At 44.1% G+C, this 16,075-nt stretch overlaps 1 protein-coding gene across 1 annotated transcript; it reads left to right on the plus strand.

Moving 5' to 3' along the window:
* The first annotated feature begins 1,502 nt into the window (after positions 1-1,502).
* LOC122107431 (flavin-containing monooxygenase 5-like) lies at positions 1,503-15,760 on the plus strand. The gene is made up of 8 exons (XM_042679152.1): positions 1,503-1,656; positions 2,344-2,532; positions 3,201-3,363; positions 4,722-4,864; positions 7,832-8,031; positions 9,605-9,960; positions 13,182-13,254; positions 15,233-15,760. Exons 1-8 carry the CDS (start codon positions 1,522-1,524, stop codon positions 15,576-15,578), a joined length of 1,605 nt encoding a protein of 534 aa, XP_042535086.1. The 5' UTR covers positions 1,503-1,521; the 3' UTR covers positions 15,579-15,760.
* Positions 15,761-16,075: the final 315 nt, after the last annotated feature.

Consider the following 16,075-nt stretch of genomic DNA (forward strand, 5'->3'; position numbering starts at 1 on the left):
AAAACAAAAGAAATGTACATATCACCCAATGTGTATTGCAAATGTATGTGTATTGCAATGTGTATTGCAAAGCTCATAGAACTCATAATTGTTATAGACCATGATAGACAATTTGCTGCATGAAAGTTAGAATGTTTGTGACTTTAACTAAGCATCACTATCCCACAATACTGTGCAATTGGGGAAATTATGCAACCACTTAATCACAATAAAAAAATTGAAAAAAAAATTACTTCAGGCTAAAACCACAAACCTGCAAAGCCCATCCAAAATTTGTTGTGCCCTCCATCCACCTTCACCCAGGACCCAACATAAATCCCTCCTCCTGCCTCCCAGCATGCATTGTGTCTCCTGACTCTCAGTCACCATGGCATCCCTCTTAACTCCCCCATTAAAGTTGATCTGGTTTGTTCGGGTCATTTCCTCCTCTTTCTTTACACAAATACCCTCATGACTCAGTTTCCTAATGAACAGTCACTACATGTCCCCCTTGGTGAAAGGATGGACACATGGGTCATGGCTGGATATCCTCACCCTAAGTGAAAGGAACCAAAATGAGGCCTAACTCCGTAGAAAGCCAATGATGCCAGGGCTTCCATTCTCTACCCTGGATGATTTGAGATGTCCTTTGGAAACCTGGCCTTGGGAAGCAAGACCATATCTCATTGTTAGCTTGGGTTGGGACGTAGGGCCACATCATGGGGCTAAAGCATCCCACATGCAGGGGATAGCGCTGAATACTCCTTGGGGGAAGAGCTTAGATATAGATCAAGCACTGGGGCTCACACCTACGGTCCTAGCTACTCGTGTCCAGTTAGCTAGCTAAAAATGCAAGAGGTAGAGCAGCAACCAAGCTAAGCAAGAACCCAAGGCCTTGAGCTCAAGCTCAAGTTATAGTAAAACAAGAGGGTGAGGCAGGGGAAGGGAGGAAGGAAGAAAGAATTAAAAAAAAAGAAAGAGGAAAGGAGGGAAGAAAAGGGAGGAGGGGGGAAGAGGGAGAGGGACTGTCCCCAAGGGGCCGGCAGGTGCAGCGGCTCCCTGGACAGTGATCCGAGCTTGCTGGAGTTCATTCTGGCATCACACACACAGGCAGTCACGGGGAAGGTGGGAGAGTCTCTGCGAGCGCGGGATGTACTGCAGGGAGGGCAGGGTTTATTTTATTACCTCATTTTCCCCAGAGCAGATTCAGCCAACACAGAAATGGGAAGGGTGCCGAGAAGTGGGCGGGTGTTTCTTTATAGGAGCGACCGGACCTGCATACAGATGCAAGGTGCAGATCCCCTGGATGAGAACCTGTGCCTCACTAACCCTGCTCCTGCCCCTGCCCCTGCCTGCCCTGTGCTCTCTCTCTCCTCTGCCCAGCCCAGCCACGGAGACCTGGACCAGGTTACCCCCAGAATTCTTCTCTCCGGGGCTGCCAGGGCCAACGTCTGCCTTGAGAAGTGTCCATCCATCCGTGTGTGCACTGTGTGTCTTCTTCCAGGGAGACTGACCGTGCCTGGCCACAGAGACCCGGGCACCATGGCCCAGAAAAGAATTGCGGTGATCGGTGCAGGTGCCAGCGGGCTTGCCTCCATCAAGAGCTGCCTGGAGTCAGGACTGGACCCTGTCTGCTTTGAGAGGACAGACGACCTCGGGGGACTCTGGAGGTTCCAGGTAAGGGGCATCCAATCCTGCCTGCGCCTGGCCAAGGGCCTGGGGGAAACAGGTCATCTCTTCTGGTCCGGGATTCACAACTGGAGCTGTTAGAATTCAGCCTGGGGGTCAGGATCAGCCACCCTCAACTCCCTATTTCTCTCTCTTCTCCCTCTCCCCTCCCCCCTTTCTCTCTGTCCTTTTCTTGAAGTGTTTCTTACTACTTGAGCCCTGTGATACTAAAATAAACCCTATTCTTTTTTTTTTAATATGCAAGGATTGTTTTCTATTTGTTCAAACATTTCTTCCAGGAATCCCTCTCTTTCAATCTTGGATATTATTGTTTTTCCCATTAAATGTTACAGTTAACTTTAGATGATTCCATGACAGACCTCATCTTGACAGTTTGGAGGATCATCAGAGAATATAAAATCCAATTGCTTTGTTTGCTCTGAACTTTCATTCTCTCCAGAAATCCAAAGTTCTTTGTCTTTGGAAGATGGCAGAGTGCACCTGATATCCTTTCATGGTTTTATTCATTCTGTACATGTGGGGTGTGTGTGTGTGTGTGTGTGTGTGTGTGTGTGTGTGTGTGTGTGTGTTACTTGTTTGCTGGGCATTTTATTTAGGAAGCTTTTCCAAATGTTTACTCATTATGCATAAATCATGACCTCTCAAGTTGGCCTGTTTGCTTCTTGTTTAACGCAGGAAAACCCTGAGCAAGGCAGGGCCAGTATTTACCAGTCAGTGGTTATCAACACCTCTAAGGAGATGATGTGCTTCAGTGACTTCCCCATTCCAGACCACTTCCCCAACTTCATGCACAACTCCCAAGTCCTGGAGTACTTCCGGATGTATGCCAAAGAATTCGACCTTCTCAAGTATATCCGGTTCAAGGTCAGCTAGGGAATTTTGGGGGGCATCTCAAGTTATTTCTCAAATGAAAACTGTGACTCCATTGGTCAGGGCTTTTGTGTAGATATTGGTTGGAAACCCACCTGGATCTCTCATGTCCAGGCCAAGGCTCTATTCTTTGTCATCTCTGTGTCTGAACAATAATCAGGAAGGTCTTCCATATATTTTGTGTGCAGGCATAGAAAGCCAGCTGCTAGAGTGTTTCTGTTGCATTCTATTTTGATGTTAGTGAAATGCATGAGTGGAATCAATAGAACAGGAACTTTAAGATCTCCTGGTTGTCCAGCTTGGCCACGATCGCTCACCACTGGGTAAGAAGACGTCAGTGGGTATGGAGATGGCATGGAATGTGGCCAAAGTTTCCCTCAAGTGCTCAGTGCCTTTAGGTGTAGACAAGAGACCTAGCAACTTGCCCATTTCCTGGCAGCTAATGTACTTAGTCAGCCTCATGGAGGTTTTCTTACTATCAGCCCCGAATCAGTTCCCTTGCAGATTGTCAAATCAAATGTCTGCACATGGGCCTGTGGTGTCATGGTGGCTGTGACAGCAGCCTTCTGCAGGTGTGAGAGGGAGTGAGTGGCAGGGGTTGTAAGGGTGTGGGAACTGCTGTACAGTGAGGGCAGCAGTCCCCCATGACTGTCACTTTGCAGACGGCCGTGTGCAGCATGAAGAGGCAGCCTGACTTCTGTACGTCGGGCCAATGGGAGGTGGTCACCGAGTGTGAGGGGACAGAGCAGGTGGAGGTCTTCGATGGAGTGATGGTTTGCACAGGCCACCACACTGATGCTCACCTGCCCCTGGACAGCTTTCCTGGTGAGTAACCTGATGGGGAGGGGAGGCTCGAAACCACCCCGGACCTGAATACAGAGGAGCTGAGGAGTTGTGTTCATTCCTGTCCTTGGGGGTAAGGGTCTTAAACTTAATGCAACCTGTGATGTTTCTTCTATTGATGTATGTGTGCTGGTACTGGGATGTGAACTTAGGGCCTTAAGGGCTTTCTTGGTGTTCTTGTTCAAGGTTAATGGTCTGCTACTTGAGCCACAGCTCCACTTCTGGCTTTTTGGTTAATTGGAGATAATAGTTTCTTAGCTTTGTCTTCCCAGTCTGAGTTCCAACTATGATCTTCAGATCTCAGCCTCCTGAGTAGCTAGCTAGGAGTTCAGGCATGAGCCACCAGTATCTGACATTGGCTTTAGGTTAAAAAAAAAAATCCATTGAGCAATATTAGTTTCAATTAAGAATTTTTCAGTGGTACAAGAAAAAAACAACAACTATTGAGTTTCTAGTTGGAATCAGAGCTTGAGGCATTGAATTATTATAGTTTTTGGCTTGGATTCTCATTTTTAATACATATTGTATGTGCAGTCAGAGTGTGCAATATAGAGTAGCCATCTGAATTGAGATGAGTCCAGGACTGGGCGCTGGGGGCTCACAGCTGTCATCCTAGTCTCTCAGGAGGCTGGGATCTGAGGATCACAGTTCAGAGCCAGCCCAGGCAGACCAATCTGTGAGACTCTTCTCTCCAGTTAACCTGCAAAATAATAGAAACACAGTTGTGGCTCAAGTAGTAGAGTAACAGCCTTAAGCCACAAAGGAAGCAAGAAAGCAATGAAACAAGAGAAATGGGAACAGACATGTCAGGGAATGAAAAGACCAGAGAGTGGGGATTTCTGAGGCTGTGTGGCTTGTGGACCTCAAAAGCCAAAATACAAACTACTGGCAATAAGAAAATCCCTTCCTCTGAGAGCAGAAAATCATAATAAAAAAATCTAAAAGGAGAGCAGAAAATACTTTAAAAGATATTCAGAAAGAGCCGGGCGCCAGTGGCTCACACCTAGCTACTCAGGAGGCTGAGATCTGAGAATCATGGTTCAAAGCCAGCCTGGGCAAGAAAGGCCGGGAGACTCTTATCTCCAATAAACCACTCAGAAAACCAGAAGTGGCGCTGTGTTTGTAGTGGTAGAGTGCTAGTCTTGAGCTGAAGAGGGACAGCGCCCAGGCCCAGAGTTCAAGCCCCATGACTGACAAAAAAAAAAAAAAAAAATCAGAAAGGCAAGAGAGTAGCCAAAGAAAGAAGAACATGGAAAACCCAAGCTTGAAGCTTCCTGAGATGACACACGACATCCATCCTATAGGATGTCTCCCAATAATGCTTCTCCCTTGTCTGGCAGGAATTGAGAGATTCCAGGGACAATACTTCCACAGTCGAGACTACAAGAACCCTGCAGGGTTCAAGGGGAAGAGAGTCATCATCATTGGCATTGGAAATTCCGGAGGGGATCTGGCTGTGGAGATCAGCCACACCGCCAAGCAGGTTGGAATTAGGAAATGTGTGACTTAACTTTGCTTTACCCTCATCAAGGAAGGGAAGCATACCCCACAAAGGGCACCCCACAAAGGGCAGGGAGAGTTGCACGCAGCCCTTCCCTACCACCCCAGTGCCAGTAGAACAGGCAGAGTATGGCTTCTCTGACTCTGACATTGGTATTGTGTCTGATGGTGGAGCCCTAACTACCAGGGAGGTCTCGCTCTATCATTCAGCTAGCCTTATGCTGAAGGATTCTGTGATGTCTGCAGAGGGCTTTCATGGTCCCCTCAGCCTTAGCTCTGTGGAGGTCTATGCCCTGGCTGGGAGAAATAGCTGGTGTCATTTTCACAGTTCAGCTAAATAGCCCCGGAAGTGCCTCACTGTTCTGTAAATGACAGCACACAGGTCTCAGTGAGAACTTTCCACTTCTAGGTCAGGGGGAATTTTCCTCTGGTTCTCCAAATGGGAAAAGGGAAGCAATCTGATATTTCCAAGAACATGATGAGCATTCACATTGTAGTCAATCATTGTGCTGGCTTTGCATATAGTTAGGTAACACAGTGTGACGTTCATTCTAGAACTATTTCTATCACCTTGGGTTTCTTTTTGTTCATTTTGGCTTGGCTTTGGTATCATAGATTTTTTTCATCTGGAAAGAGAATCTCATCACACTAAATTGCTAGGCAAAGACACACTATGATTTTATTTTGGTTTGTGTTCACTGAATTCTAACTTAATTAACAATAATAGATAAATGTTGATTGTTCTTACATGAATTATGCTGTACATCTCTACAAGATAAATTCTTCAAACTATTTCTTTTTTAAATAGAAGCACAAGCAAAGCAATGATACTTATACTGGTAACTCCAGCTACTCAGGAGGCTGAGATCTGAGGATAGTGGTTTGAAGCCAACCCTGGTAGAATAGAAAAGTCTACAAGACTCTTGTCTCCAACTTAACTAGTCAAAAACAGAAGAGGAGAAATGACTCCAGTGATAAAGCATGAGACTCAAGCCAGGAGAGAGCACGAGGCCTTGTGCTGAAGCCCCACTACTCCCTTTTCTCCAAATAGAAGCAAATGCTCTAATCTTTTTAAATGACACAGACACAGCAACTGTGCACCAAAAACAACTGCTCATCAATAATGGCATCTATTTTCATAAAAGCGATTACCTGTTACCTCATGAATTAACTCCAGACACATTTGATAGGAAAGAATTATATAAACGAGAACGAATAAAAATGTGGTTGTTCTGCTAGATGGTGTGCATTGTGTATGGGAACCTATGTAAGAGCCTTCTTTAATATCACTGGCACGTCTGGTTTGTTAGTGATCAGTGCTAAAGGAACAGCAACTGAGCACCAAGTACTGTAGATTGTCAAGAAAGAAAGCATCCAAAGAGAATGGAGGTCAGGCAGCCTTGTCTGTGAGAGGCCCAGGAAAATGCATGGCAGAGCTGTCCCCAGGTAGCAGGAACAGCACTATCAATGCCCACGCAGGCCAGAGAGGCTTGGTTGCTGGGGTCCCACTTTTGTGTCATATGAGAAGTTGTTTATAAATTTCAGTGGATCTATACATCTCAGCGTATCAGGGGACTCTAGTATAATTCTTGGGGAATAATAGTTTGGGAAGAGAAAATATCCCTCTTTTCAGATGCATTTCATCCAAGATTATATTGATTATATTGATTTTTACAACATCCCAGGTATTCCTTGCTTTAAATAAGACATAGATGGGAACTGAAATAAGAATGACAGCCAGTTAGCATTGAGCCAGTACTTCCCATATAACACACTTTTTTTTTTTTGGGGGGGGGTCCGGTCGTAGGGCCTGAACTCTGGGCCTGGGCGCTGTCCCTCAGCTCTTCAGCTCAAGGCTAACACTCTACCAGTTGACCCACAGCACCACTTCCGGCTTTTTTCTTTTTGCTTATGTGGTGCTGAGGAATCGAACTCAGAGCCTCAGGCATGCAAGGCAAGCACTCTACCACTGAGCCACCTTCCCAGCCCCACACTTATTTTTTTTAGCACCACATTAATTGTCACAGCAGTCTTGTGATGTATTATTTTATGTCACTATTTTATACATTTTAAAAAATATTTTTTAAACAATGTCTCATGCTGGTCCTGGGGATTGAACTCATGGATTTGCACTCTTACTTGGCTTTTTTACTCCAGCCTGAGGCTCTACCACTTGAGCCATACCTCTACTTCTAAAATTTTGCTGGTTAATTGGTATAAGAGTCCTCATGGACTTTGCTTTCTGGGCTAGCTTCAAACTAGATCTCAGATCTCAGATCATAGGCTCCTGCATAGCGAGGATTACAGATGTGATCAGCCAGGACCCAGAGGGTTCCATGATTTTTAATGAGTTCCATCAGCAGTGAGTGCTAGGGAGTTTCAGACAATATAGAGACATTTGTTAGCCTGGAAAGATCATTGGTGCCCTGGTGGAGAAGGTTTGATCTGGATCACAAAAGAATGAGGAAGCAAGAGGAAATGTTGAGTAAGAGGCAAATTTGCAGATCTTTTGAAGACATATTCATTGTCAGGTACCAGTGGTTCAGGTCTGTAATCTGAGCCACTCAGGAGGCTGAGATCTTGAGGATCTCAGCTTCAAGCCAGGGCAGGAAAGTCCACGAGACTCTTATCTCCAATTAACCACTAGAAAACCGGAAGTAGTGGTATGACTTACAGTGGTAAATCGCTAGCCTTGAGCAGAAGAGCTCAAGGAGAGTGCCAAAATTCTGAGTTCAAAGCTCTTAACAGACAAAACAACAACATATTTGTGAACAGTCAAGCCACCATTCTAACTGTAAGGTTCGTGCTTAAAAAGGAAAATACCAAAATAATTTTTCAAAGATTATGGAAGCCAGATAAGTGAGTTTGAATTTAATCTTCAATAAATCCAGAGTGCGTTAGGTAGACTATGAGCCTGAATAGCAGAACAAATCTTGCTCCCATGTCGCAGGTGTTCCTCAGCACCAGGAGAGGAGCTTGGATCTTCAGCCGTGTGGGCAAAAATGGATATCCTTTTGACATGCAACTGAACTCTCGATTTTACATGTTTTTGTTAAAGATCTTGGGTCTATCAGTAGCAAATTCATTTTTGGAAAGACGCATGAACCAACAATTTGACCACGAAATGTTTGGCTTGAAACCTAAACATAGGTAAGCTCTCAGAACAAGAGGAGGGAGACATGGTGATGGCCTGGGCAGACAGGACGATCAATTGAACTACAATGTCCATATTTAAAAGAAAAACAGAAAAACTACAGATCCAGGTATGGGAGTTTATGCATATAATCCCAGCTACTCAAGAGTGTGAGATCAGGAGGATCACATTTCAAGACCAACCCAAGCAAAATGTTAGCAAAACCCCATCTCAACATGTAGCTTGGTTTAGTGGCATGAGCCTGTCATCCCAACTACAGGGAGGAGTAAATAGGTGGATCACAGTCCATGGCTGCCCCATGCAAAAGCACCCTGTCTAAAGCAAAAAGGGCTGGGAAATGGCTCAAGCAGTAGAGCACTTGCCTAGCCAGCATGAGGCCCTGAGTTCAAAACCCTAGTGCCACCAAAAAAAGGAAAAAGAACCCCCCAGAACCTGAACTCAGATTTCTACCATGTCAAACACAGAAAGCTAAGATGTGCGCCTCTAGAGGTTGTGCTTTCAATCTGCCATCCTCCTTGGCATCCATCATTTCCTCTCGTATCAGTTCCTCTGTGATGTCCAACAACAACTGAAAAAGTGATAGTGGGCATTCCATCATTCATTCACTATCATGCTGCGAACAAGGCATGGTACTATGCCTAAACGAGAGAAGAGACACGAGACAGAAACTGGAAATGGGACTGTATAGAAGGTTGATCACCTAGCTCTGCCAGACTTGTTGATATGCAGGTGAAAGCTACTGGTGTATGGCCTTTTCAAATGGCCACTCCTCAAATAAAACTCTTCCTTCACTCCTCTACTGCCCTCCCTTTCCATGTCTCCATACTCCAGCTTTGGCCTTGAGATTCTGATCTGTGCCAAGTTGGTATAAAGTCAATGTTTCCCAAATTCCATGACAGATTGAGGGGAACCAGTGGTGTTTAATCACCTTCACCAACCAGAATTGAGTTGACATGGTACTCATTTTGTGTGTGTGTGTGTGTGTGTGCGCGCGCACACACACACATCAATACTGGAGCTTAAACACAAGGTCTCAAGCTCTTACTTGACCTTTTTGCTCAAAAATAGTGCTCAGGAACTTGAGCTAAACCTTTGCTTCTGGCTATTTTTGTGTGTATGTGTGCTGGGTCTAGGGCTTGAACTCAGGACCTGAGCACTGTTCCTGAGCTTTTATACTCAATGTTAATGTTAGCACTGTACCATGTGCTGCTTTTCAAGAGTTAATTGCAGAGAAGAGTCTCATGGATTTTCTTGCTGGCTTTGAATTGCAGTGCTCAGATCTCAGCCTCCTGAGTAGTTAGGATTCCAGGCATATGCCATCTGCACCAGGCTTGCTTCTGGATTTTTGCTGGTTAATTGGACATAACAGTCTCACAGACATATCTGCTGGGCTGGCTTCAAACTATGATCCTCAGATCTTAGCCTTTTGACAAGCTAGGATTACAGGCATGAGTCAATGGCACCAGCCATGGTACTGATTTCTGTTTTCCTCTCCCCTTTTCTGTGTCCCTCATTTCTCTCTCTTGGTCACTCATTTCTCCTTCCCTTTATCCTTCTTACCACTCACAGAGCTCTGAGTCAGCATCCAACAGTAAATGATGAGCTGCCAAGTCGTATCATTTCTGGCCTGGTGAAAGTGAAAGGAAATGTGAAGGAATTCACAGAGACAGCAGCCATATTTGAGGATGGCTCCAGGGAGGAGGACATTGACTTTGTCATCTTTGCCACGGGTTATAGTTTTGCCTTTCCTTTTCTTAAAGATGATTCTGTCAAAGTGGTCAAAAATAAGGTCTTCCTGTATAAGAAAGTTTTTCCTCCTCACCTGGAAAAACCAACACTTGCAATCATAGGCTTGATCCAGCCCTGGGGAGCCATCATGCCCATTGCAGAACTCCAAGCGCGCTGGGCCGCCCAAGTGTTCAAAGGTAAGTGGAGACACAAACTGACTACTTTGTTATTTGGTGATGTGTTTAGTTATGTTGGTGTACTTCCTTTTAAATGGCTAGAGGCAGTCTATATGACTTTAAGACTGGACACAAAATTAGTACTGAAAATTTATGTTTAAAATTTGTTTAAAATTTAGTAAACAATTAGATTCATAGGTAATATTAGCAATTTATAGGAATAATTTATTAACACAAGCATTAACCGTTTAAATTGTTAATGTCTCATTAACCAACAACCTATATTAATATAGAGTAGCAATTTATATCAATCATTTGTACATATCCCAACATCAGCTGGGAAATTTTTCCCAAGGAGGCATGATTTGATCCCATCCCTGGCAATGTGCATTTCCTAAGTCTGAGGTACCCGGATCACTCCAATGTACATTACAGATTGGAGAAAATTGGTATCATTTATGAAGCAAAAAAAAAACCCAGTCTTTTAATATAGATAACATCAAATACTAAAACATGATGTGAACTAATTTCAGCCAAAAATTAAAGACCTGGGTATAGACTATTCCAGAATGTGGACTCTTCATCTCTCAATTCCTTACTTCTCTGCCTTCTATGGTCCTTCCTTCAGCTAGGAATATACAAGAAAACTGGTTTAAGATAGTGGACTCTGTGCATCAGCAGAATGATTGGGCTTCTAAAAGTTCCAAATAAATCTAGCTTTTCACATTTATTTCACTTTATGATAATACTGGAGTTGAACTCAAGGCCATGCACATTTGTTCTCATTTGGCTTTTTATGCTCATGGTAGAGGGCTATCTTCCACTTGAGTTGTGCCTTCATTTCCAGCTTTTTGCTGGTTAATTGGAGATTAGTCTTGTGTATTTTTCTGACCAGGCTGGCTTTGAACTACAGTGCTGGGATCTCAGTCTCCTGAGTTGCTAGGATTACGGATATGAGCCTCCAGTGCCAAGTAGGTTTTTAAATGAATTATCTGCCTCTGACCACTAGAAGATGGACCACTTCTTCCATAATGTAATGGCTTATGGTTGTGGCTTGAGAAGTAATTTGGAAATCAAATCTCAAAGTGGGTTTCTTGAGCATTCTCAGTGATGAATCTCAATCTAATTTCCCTATTTCCTCCCTGATTTATAAATGTAAGTAATATTTTCCTTGGCTAAAATGATAAGGAGAAATGAACAGGCATTTGTTGATTGATTGATTGATTGATTTACTTTTTTGCTGGGCTTGAATTCAGTGCTTTTCATTTGAGCCATATCTCTACTGGCTTTTTTTTTAATTTGCCAGTCCTGGGGCTTGAACTCAGGGCAGGGCTCTGTCACTGAGCTTCTCTGTGTTCATCAAGGCTAGCGCTCTGCCACTAGAGCCACAGTGCCATTTCCAGCTTTTTTTTTTTTTTTTGTAGTTTATTAGAGATAACAGTCTCATAGATTTTCCTGTCTAGGCTGGCTTCGAACCATGACCCTCAGCTCTCAGCATCCTGAGTAGCTAGGGTTAATAATAGGTGTGAGCCACTGTTACTGGGCTTTTAATTGGTCAAGTTGAGAGAAGTGTCTCTCAGATTTATCCACCTGAGCTAGCTTTGAAACTCAGGTCTCATACCCTGAGGATTATAGCCATGAGCCACCAGAACCCACCTCAAAAGGCTCTGTCTGAGAGTTGAGTTTGGAGTCCTGTGGTTTAGGAGAGGCACACCAGCATGGTGGTTGGGTGTGTCTAAGAAAGGGCAACCAGCAAAGCAGAGAACAATAATGCTCCAAAACCTAAAGCAGCCGGGCTGGGAAGGTGGCTCAGTGGCAGAGTGCTTGCCTTGCATGCATGAGGCCCTGGGTTCGATTCCTCAGCACCACATAAGCAGAAAAAGCCAGAAGTGGCGCTGTGGCTCAAGTGGTAGCGTGCTTGCCTTGAGCTGAAGAGCTGAGGGACAGCGCCCAGACCTAGAGTTCAAGCCTAGGACTGGCAAAAAAAAAAAAAAAAAAAAAAAAAAAAAACTAAAGCAGCCAATTCTATCACCTCCTTCAAAGGTAATGAGATCTCAATGACCAGAGATGTTTAGGGAGGAAAGACATAACCACTTGGTATTAGTGGTATTGTTAGGTAAGATGTACTCCCATTCAGAAACTCAAGGATCCAGAGTTCTATGGAATGCTACTTAAGAATCAGATGTGTCTTAGGGCTGGAAAGGTGACTCAGTGGTAGAGCGCTTGCCTTGCATGCCTGAGGCCATGGGTTCGATTCCTCAGCACCACATAAGCAAAAAGATAAAAGCCAGAAGTGGTGCTGTGGCTAAAGTGGTAGAGTGCTAGCCTTGAGCTGAAGAGCTGAGGGACAGTGCCCAGGCCCAGAGTTCAAGCCCCACGACTGTACCCAAAAAATAAAAAAAAGAATCAGATGTGTCTAAAGGTTTCTGCGTGACATGGAGTGTACATATGTGGGTATAAGGCTAACTGTAAGGTAGTTATTGTTTTATTTTTACTGAAATACAATTGGCTGTCTAGTTGTGTCTTTGGCATGAAATTCCTACATTTGTATGTCAGTGCTAGAATTTATCTGGGAAGATTGTCAATAAGAGTTGTTCTTAATCTTACTTTACAACTTTTATCAAGTAAAAAGGTTTAGAGGAGGAGGATTATCTTCCATTGACCTTAGTACTAACGTGATTGATAAATTCATTTTCTTTCTCAATGGTTAAAATCAACAACACTTGTTGTTGGGCCTGTAGCTCAGGCTAGTCACGATGTGAAGATCTGAGGATCTAAGTTTGAAACAAGTGCAGCCAGAAAGATCTGAGGATCTAAGTTTGAAACAAGTGCAGCCAGAAAAGTACACAAAGTTCTTATCTCCATTTAGTCAGCAAAAAGCTGGAAGTGGAGCTCTGGTTCAAATGGTAGGCCTAGAGTGAAAAATCTAAGTGAGAGTTTAAGGCCATGAGTTCAAACTACAGTACTGACATATGTGTGCACATGTGCACGAGAGCGAGCGCCCACACGCGTGCGCACACACACACATACAGAAAGAAAGAAATTTAGATTTGGGGTCAATGCTCAACTTATCTCATATTTCAGTCGTGATAGGATAAGGTGATCAAGTAAACTATAATCTCTTTGATTACAGAAAAGTATCCTGTTATTTTTAGAATTCTCTACAGTGTACTAATTGTTTAAAGGGTCATTGTTCCTCCCCAGGAAATTGTATATGTCAGAATTTCGTTTTTTCTCTTTAGGGCTAAAGAAATTGCCCCCCAAAAGTGAAATGATGGCAGAAATAATTAAGACTCAAGTGGAAATGGCAAAAAGGTAAAGAAACTTCTGAGGAAAATGTAGGATTACAGGTTAAGTACTGGTGGCTCATGTCTGTAATTCTAGCTACTCAGGAGACTGAAATCTGAGGATCACAGTTCAAAGCCTGGGCAGAAAAGTCCATGAGAAACAGAGAAGCCACCACTTAAATGGCCGAACTATGAGTCTTTATTGGAGAGCCGGAGGACTACTGGTAGATTCCTGTCTCAAAAACATTTTGCTGTTGCAATTTTATAAAAGATTGTATCATTTTCCAAATTGAAGTAGGTCTGATTTTTTAGAATGTATTTTTCTAGTGCCATTAAAAAAAAGTGCTCAAAGGCTGCACTGAAGAATGTATGTCTGGGGCTGGGAAGGTGGCTCAGCGGTAGAGCGCTTGCCTTGCATGCCTGAGGCCCTGGGTTCGATTCCTCAGCACCACATAAGCAAAAAGAAAAAAGCCGAAGTGGCGCTGTGGCTCAAGTGGTAGAGCTCTAGCCTTGAGCTGAAGAGCTGAGGGACAGCGCCCAGGCCCAGAGTTCAGGCCCCACGACCGGACACACACACACAAAAAAAAACAGCAGCCATAAATGCAGCTAGCCCAAAACTTATATAGGCTAAAACCACACAAGGCGTATGGAATCAAACCTAACAAAAGTGTTAGACATAAGCAAAGCAAACCAGATGAGGACATTTAAACCTAATAGAAAAGCAAATCATCAAGTAAAACAATTGGGGAATCAAGAGCCAATAATCTAGGGGAAACCTAGTCCTAGTCTCCTTACTTTTTGATAAATAATGAGGAAAATGCAAAAAAGAGATGTGACACAAATGGCAAAGTGCCAGTCTTGATAGAAAAAGCTAACTGAGAGCATAAGGCCCTGAGTTCAGACCCCAGTACTATATGAGAGAGAGAGACAGACAGACAGACAGAGAGACAGAGAGAGACAGAGAGAGAGAGAAGGGAAGGAAGGAAGGAAGGGAGGAAGGAAAGAAGGAAAGAAGGAAGGGAACAAGGGAGGGAGGGAAGGAGGTCTCTGATTATCTCCCAAATCACATTCCTTCCCTGTTAAGCACATTTCCTCCTATAAAATGTCCTCTTAGCTCTGCAAATCTGCACTTGATATTATATATGCTTGTAGAATAAGTCATCCCCCACTTCCTTTCAGGCTTCCAAGTCTACCTTGGCCTTGGAGGGCCTGCTCTGTGGACACTCCCACCTCTGTCACTGACTCATAAAACAATTCAAGATCTCATGCCAGAAAACCTTTGGCCCAGCTTTCTGCATCTGCATGTGCTGGGCTGGCTCTTCTGTGTTTGATTTTGCCCTCCAGTGCGTAGTCAACACCTACAAATGTTCTACGCTCATATTCTATGTCCATGTTGCCCACCCTTCACTTTGCAGCTCCTCTGACTTTTAGTTGATGGGGGTCAGGAGTGGGGCTTGAACTCAGGGACTAGGCTCTCACTTGGTCTTTTCTGCTGAAAGCTGGGACTCTACACTTGAGCTCTACACTTGTGGCTGTTTTGTGGTCAATTGGAGATAGGATTCTCACCAACTTTCCTGCCCAGTCTGGCTTTGAACTTCAATCCTCAGATCTCAGCCTTCCAAGTTGCTAGTATTATAGGCATGAGACAGCTCTCCTGGCTTTGTTCACCTGACTTTGAATACTCTTCTTTGTTTTTGTCTTATCTTTGTAGGACCTAAATGGCAGCTCTCTTTTAACTATACTCTCTTTATCATTTCTACATAGCATTCAAAACCCATAGAATGGACCAAAAGCCTTGTTTCCTCCTCTGTTTCATCTGTCTCTCTTATCTCCTCTTGTCCATCATAAGATCCTTAAAAGTGGTGACAACTGGCTTCTGTAGTTTCCACAGTTCCTTGTCCAAAATCAAGTCAACCAGCAGATACTCAAAGAGCACGGATTGGTTGGTTGGTGGGTTGGTTGGTTGAATTGTTGATAGTTCAAGGCTTCTGTCTTCTCTCCTTCAGGTATGTGGACAGCCAGCGCCACACCATTCAGGGAGACTACATAGATACCATGGAAGAGATGGCTGAGTGTGTGGGTGTCAGGCCCGACCTTTGGTCTCTGGCCTGCACTGACCCCAGGCTAGCACTAAAGGTCCTATTTGGACCCTGCACTCCTGTCCAGTACCGTCTCCAGGGTCCTGGAAAGTGGGACCGAGCTCGAGAAACGATCTTAACCACAGACGATCGAGTACGAAAGCCTCTGATGACCAGAGCAGTGGAAAGGAGTCACTCTTCATCTTCAGTGATAACCATGAGCAGATTCATTCTAGCGGTGCTTCTCTTTGCTGTCATTATGGCTTATTTTTAGATGGACTGTGGTCAAAGCTCTAGCTTCACCAGAGATGCCTTCAGGTCCCCTGACAAGACTGAACGTCCAGCTTCATATTGCCCAAACACCAACCTTCATTTCTCCTCCACAAGCATTAATCCTCTTCCTTTTCCCATACAGTGAAGTCTATCTTTCATTTCTACCAGCTCATCTCCCTTCTCCTTTTCATCTATCACTTTTTCCTGTGGCAGGTTCTAGACTGTGAGATCAGGTTTTCTCTCTTTTTCTTTTGTCTTTTCTTTTCTGTCTTCTTTTTTTTGTTTGTTTGGTTGGTCATGGGCTTGAACTCTTGGCCTGAGCACTGTCCTGGAACTCTACTACAGCTCAAGGCAAGCGTTCTTCCATTTGAACCACAGTGCCACTTCTGGTCTTCTGGTTGTTAATTGGAGGTAAGAGTCTCACGGACTTTCCTGCCTGGGCTGGCTTTGAACTGTGATCCTAAGATCTCAGCCTCCTGATGTCTTTCTTTTTTATCT

The sequence above is a fragment of the Dipodomys spectabilis genome, unplaced genomic scaffold (assembly GCF_019054845.1).
Source record: "Dipodomys spectabilis isolate Male_0828 unplaced genomic scaffold, ASM1905484v1 ptg000002l, whole genome shotgun sequence".
Classification (NCBI taxonomy): Eukaryota; Metazoa; Chordata; class Mammalia; order Rodentia; family Heteromyidae; genus Dipodomys; species Dipodomys spectabilis.